Here is a 6,000-nt window from a genome sequence, read left to right on the forward strand (position 1 = left end):
GTCCAAATCTGCTGTTCTTGAGCTGTGCAGCTGTGGCGAGCAGTGGAGAATCTGGCCTATTCTTGACTATGACGCTCAGCCTCTCTAATAACAAGTAGAAACGCATTTTACTCTGAATGTAACATGCGTGTAATTGGCAACAGCTACCACTTTATAACCCAAATGCATAGGTCACCTGCACACAAACGTGCATGCTTCCACACGCGTGCCCAAACAAGTAGGCAGGTATCAAAAGAAGCAGAGACAAGCATCCCTTATTTTTCCATGGCATTTGTTGCTTATGCTAGTCGTCTTGTTTTTAAATAGTTTTCTACTGTATTTCTCTTAGCTGGTATTTTTTTTTAAGTGCTTGTTGCCTGCAACTGTTTTTTTTTTTTTTTNCCTGCCCAGAAGATTGTTTCTTCCCTTCCTCCCTCTCCTTGTTTTCCTGTGTGCCCAGGTCAGTCCTATCAAAAAGCTTCCTTCATGTTCCTCCTCATTCTGGACTCTGACCCCTTCTTCTGGTGCATTTACTAACCGCTTACTTAGTGAAGTTGTGTTTTCACCTACCACTTTTACTGTGATTTAGCTGCTCTTCTGTTTCCTGTCTCGCTAAGTTGACCCAGTTGCAGGTGATTTACAGCCAAGACCCCCTATTATTTATTGCATGCTTTATCTACGTTTATTTATTTATTTATTTTTACTCCACTTGTCTTTAATGATTCCCTTATCCACAGGCCCTGCCGCCTGGTGCACTTCAACCTTTACCAAAGAGGCCAGCACTTGAAAAAAACAATGGTGCCACCACAGTCTTTAACCCAAGCGTTTTCCACTACCAACAGGCTCTAGCCAACATGCAGTTGCAACAGCCTACGTTTATCCCTACAGGTAAGTGTCTCCTTACTTTCCTCATCACGCATTGCTTTCTTCTTATGACCTAGAGATTGAGCTAATGAACAGTTCTGTAGGAGTCCTTAGCAGAAAATTATTAGTGTGTATAGTTTCATTTTTAAAATCCATAGAAAGTTAATGTTTGTTGTTTGACGTTTTTCCTTCACCTACTACAATCCAGAGCTTTTGACTTGTGAAGATCCCTTCTTAGCCTTTTTTGTTTTGTTTTTTAAACGGTCAAACTAAGAAAAATGTCTGCATGTTTCTTGAATTCATACTTCCTGTTTCTTCTCCTTATGGTTCAACTAGTTAATCCCAAATTAATTCTTTGACTCTTGTGTAGCACTATCATGGACTCATGTTAAAATGTTTGGTGGATCTCARTACAAAACCACCTTCTCACTTTAAACTGCAGATATCTTTCTAACTTTCTGTCTCGGTGACCTACATATTCCAGCAGCCATGATGTTTATAGAGGGAATGGTTTGTCTTTAGTAAGTACAAATTACTTAATCCTCTTTAAAGGCATATATTTCCCTCTCACCTGTCTTTTGACTGGTACAATAGCCTAAGCTTTTTAAAAGCGATTTAACTCCCCAGYTTTTATTGTACCTTTCAGGTCTCAGAGTAAAATTGAAAGATGCAGTTCAGTAATTCATACAGCAATTGAAATATTGACCTGGCAGATGTGACAGCTGACTAGCCAATTAACCTGTATTCACTGCAGCCAAGTGAATAACAAAAACTACTTAGAGTAGTAAGTATTACAAATGACTGAATTAGGAATATTCCAGAGCTGATAGTTCATTTTTAGTGTCATTATTTCCATTGAAAAGCAGCATATGAAAGAGAATGCCTGAATTTTTTAATGTTCAATGCTACGTTCATATGCCAAATGATATTTACAAAAACACAAAGTGTGACTCCAAACTAGCCCCTTGAAGTGAAACCACAGTGGACTTGGGCCTTGGTCTTGCCCTTGCTTGGAATCAGGGGAAGACTTTCCAGAAGGAGCCTGATACTGAGAATAAACTGTGTTTCAGGAGTGAGCGTGGGTCCAGAGAGCTGAGACTTCAATCCTGTAGTCACTTGGCCTGTATGTTGTGAGCGTACTTGGAGATGCTCAGGATTCAACAGTTGCCAAAGTGTGTTCTTCCAGGGAAGTGGTGATGTGCATGCAGAGGTGGAGAGAGAGAGAGAGACTCAAGCAAAARGCTTTCCCCCTGGGGCTTTGCAAAGTGCTATTAGAGGGGATGGGCTGAGCAGAACTTAGAGCAACTCTTTGAGATGCCAGCAAAATATTTCTTCCCATGGGATGACTTTTTCGTCTGATTCCCTGATACCAGAAAGTGTTGAGGACCTCTAAAATGCCAAGTTGTTAAGCTGACAACATAGTCCAGTTCCTTGAGGTTACAGTCTCCAAACTTGACAAAAAGATGTATATTTCTGATGCAAGCACCATAAACTAATTTTTACCGAGAACTCTTACAGTCCTCTCTCCTGGACTCGTTAATGGCAGTGGAACTACGCACGAGGCTGATGCGAAACAGGTCTGTTTGCTGGCACCTGTTCTTGTCTGAAGATATTAGCTCTGGTCAGAGGAGCAAACTGTCAGTGAGCTGATATCTGACGAATCCACCTTGTTCCTCTGGATCTTCCCTTCTTCTGGCATCAGACCTTGAATTTGGTCTCAGCCTTTGAAGCTCTCTTGAAAGCTAAGCAGAGAAGTGGCAGGTAGCAGACTGCATCGTAGAGAGAGGAGCAGAGTGCCTGCTTTTCCTAGTTTCTCTTGTTCAATTATCAAGAGATCAGTGTCATGGTTTATCCCTGGAGGGAAAGTCAATGTGTATAGACAACAGCATCATCACTAGAACTGTTTCAAGTCCAGAAAAAACTGCCTCTTTCAACTTAAACTAGAGACTTTGAACCCCAGCACCTGCTCACAGGAGTAAATTGTTTTAGGAGAGTCTGTTTTAACATGAGCGTGCCCTTCCTCTAAGGGCAACTTGATGTTTGCTGACATGATCAGAAAGAAATCAGTACACCTGACAAACACACACACACACACACACACACACAATAATAATAAATAATAATGATAAATAAATAAATAAATCCTGTTCTGTAGGCTAGATTACATCTTTTAATAACAGGGTGGGAGAAGAAATAAATTCTCTACCCAAGAATTCAAGAATTAATTTGGTTTGCTACAATCTCTTAAAACAGAGTTTAAACTATTTATGTATCAATATGCAGAATCTGTTTTGCATGTGCTTAAATACTGAATGCTGCAAAGAGAATACCTGCTTTTTAGTTAAAGTGATTTCTAACACTGAAGCTTCACTAATGAAATATCCCTTTTGTTCATCTTTCCACGCTTCAATGCATGGTGTGCAGGGTCAGTTCTGTGCATGACACCCACTGCAAGCGTTGGTAGGTTTTTCTACACAAACTTCTCAACTTTTCCTAATCTGAAAGAGACAGCAAGTTAGTATGCATCAGTGAGAACTTGGGTGGCTGAGTGGTGTGACTGTCTATTCGCTGTCTTCTTTGAGGCTTAAATGGTTGTATCCCTTTTAATTTCTGCGCAGTGCAGTGTTTTGTGTGACTAATAAGAGAATCCAAGGCAATACATTCCCACCCCTGTTTAGTTCTGCTGTGAAGACAAAAATTTGTCACTTAAATATTTTTACAACCTATTTAAGTCATCTAGCAAAAGGAATTAGCAATGCAAGGATCCTGTTGGTTTATCTTTTATAGCAGGCATCAGGTGTGCTAGAGTTTGGATTTTTTGTTGTCCTTCTGAGGATATTTTGAGAGAGTGATTTAATAAAGGCTCTGAGAAGTAATGCATCTAGGCATTTGCCAGAATTAGGGCTCTGTTTGTATAGTGGGAGAAGCAGAGCTTAAATTGGAGCAGTCATGATTCATCTCTTAAGGCGTCAGTGAGGTGCTGGCTGTGCAGGTGTAAGGAACTGTAAGGAGATGACTGTGTGTGCACCTGGGATCCAGCAGGCTGGAAAGGCTGAGGACAATCTCTTGGCTGCTGTGGGAAGCTGATAGGCTCAAGCTCAGAGTCTTGTTCTTATGGGGAACCCGTGCAGGTCTCTGGGGGACCCTCCTCTCCATCTTCTCTGGAGCTGCTGGGCACAGCAGCATCGGTGAGCGCTGAGCTTTTGTCCTCCAGCTGAGACTCTGCAAGGCTGCAAGCACCTTGGTGCATGCCCACTGCAGCCAGAGTGAGGAGGATGGGAGCAGTAGCCCCAGGAAGGGTGCAGGGCTTCTGCAGAGCAGTTTGGGAGCAACCTGAAAGTCAGTAACTTCGACAGAAAGCACTAAGCACTCTGCTATCAAACTTGCCAGTCCCTACGGACTGATTTTTCCACCCGAGAGTGATTCGCTGTGGCAGTAGCCGCACAGTGTTACCCCACTGTTGAGCCCCGTGATCATTCCTGCAGACAGCAGCTCTGAGCATGACCGGGCAGCCAGGTCTAGTGGACTCTGCTGCCTTGGCAAAATCACGTGTCTGCACTGAGACTGGCCCGAGCAGGGGCACACACGGACAGACTGTGGCTGTGAACTTCCCTCCTCTGGGCCTTGCGCTGTTTTCTCCGGGACATGACGGGTGACTCCAGTGACCTCAGGGGGCCACACAACTGCCCCAATGGAGGGCCAGTGTGGCTGGTGGGGTTCCCAAACAGTTGCCCCCATCCATCTCTCGGAGAAGGACCTAGCAAGGGCCATCAGCTCCTAAGGATCTGCCACTCCACTGCCCGCTCCCTCTGGCCAGGACAAACCAGGGGCTGCAAGTGGGGGAGTGATTCATAGCAGAGTTCCTCGGGAGCCCCCAGTGCTGAGGACGAGGTGCCCGTGGTCCCGAAAGAGCCAATACAGAGAACAAATCCCAAATCCTGGCTCTCTGGAGGAGCTGGTTGTACTGGAAGGAAAGGGCCAGGGGCAACCAGAAGCCCCCAGTGCAGGTGGTAGCATGAGGACAAGAGGGGACTCAAGTTTGCGCTTGGGGGGGGCTGAGGCCTCCAAAGCAAACCCCGCAGAGCGCAGCGTGCCTGCGGGGGACGCCAGCCCGCAGTCCCACCCGCGCCGCAGCGCGTCCCCCCCGGCCRCGGCGCCGTCGCCGCGGTCGCCCTCCGAACCGCTCCCGAGGTGCCGCTCCGGGCCCTCTTCTCACGACAGCRGAATCGCAGCCGAACCGATCCGTTAGTTTTCCTCCGTATCCCCAAGAAAGGGCCGGCGGTGGGGAGGAATTTTGCCGAATCCTCTGTAACGATATAGCGGAAAGGAAGCGCGCAGAGTTTGGACAGAGAGCGCTCGGGCTGCCGGGCGCTCGTTCGCGGCGCCGTCGGCTCTGTGCTGCGCTGAGGAGAAGCCTGCGGTAGAAAAGGGCGAGAAAACCCCCGTTAAAAGGCCGCCGCGGCCGCCTTCCCCGGCGAGATGGCGGCCGCGAAACGGGCCGTGCCAACGCCGTCTCCCGGGACGGCCCGCCCGTAAATCCCGACGGGGCCGGGCGGGGAGGGGCCGGGCCCGAGCTTCCCGAGGCGGGTGGGACGGTGCGCTCGCCCGAACGTGTGTGTGTGTCCCCCACCCAAAAAGGACCGCTCCCTGGCTGCGTCTAACTCCCCACGGGTGCGAGCTGACGTGGGCTTCTGCTAGCACGCCCGCCCTCTTCCCCTTCGGAAATCTGGCCCGCGGAGTCTAATACATCATTGTTCTGCTTATAAATGTACTAAGTGTTGAGAATGTTTTGGTTTTTTCCTTAATTATAATTGTAATTGGCTTCTCCCCTTCTCTCTTGTTTATTTTTCTCCCAACGCTGTCTTGCTTTGCACTGTGATTGCATGCCGCGCCCCGATGTATCCTTCATGACGATGTCACATGGCTTGTTGCTGCGATACCTGCCACGCCCCCAAAATCCACCACATGTTGCCATGGTTACATAAACGCTCCACCCTCCCGTATGTCGCTTCCATGGTTCCCTTCCGAAAAGTGCCCATGATGCACGGTGCTACGCCCACCACTGTGTCTGCAGCAACAACTCCTGCCACCAGCGTCCCCTTCGCTGCAACAGCTACCGCCAATCAGGTTTGGCCCTTTCAATGGCTTTCTTTCACG

General features: G+C 47.5%; 1 protein-coding gene across 8 annotated transcripts in view; it reads left to right on the top strand.

Moving 5' to 3' along the window:
• The window catches only part of MBNL3 (muscleblind like splicing regulator 3), a 96,914-nt gene that overhangs the window by 86,366 nt on the left and 4,548 nt on the right, over positions 1 to 6,000 (top strand). For 6 of the 8 annotated variants that reach the window (XM_085325498.1, XM_085325500.1, XM_085325497.1 and 3 more), the window contains 2 exons: positions 717 to 867; positions 5,876 to 5,970. In XM_085325498.1, coding sequence (XP_085181624.1) covers positions 717 to 867; positions 5,876 to 5,970 — 246 coding nt within the window. The remainder of the gene's footprint in view (positions 1 to 716; positions 868 to 5,875; positions 5,971 to 6,000) is intronic. The other 2 variants (XR_014898281.1, XR_014898280.1) reach the window with 1 other exon arrangement.

The sequence above is a fragment of the Rhea americana genome, unplaced genomic scaffold (assembly GCF_003343005.1).
Source record: "Rhea americana isolate MKP2758 unplaced genomic scaffold, rheAme1 scaffold_98, whole genome shotgun sequence".
Classification (NCBI taxonomy): Eukaryota; Metazoa; Chordata; class Aves; order Rheiformes; family Rheidae; genus Rhea; species Rhea americana.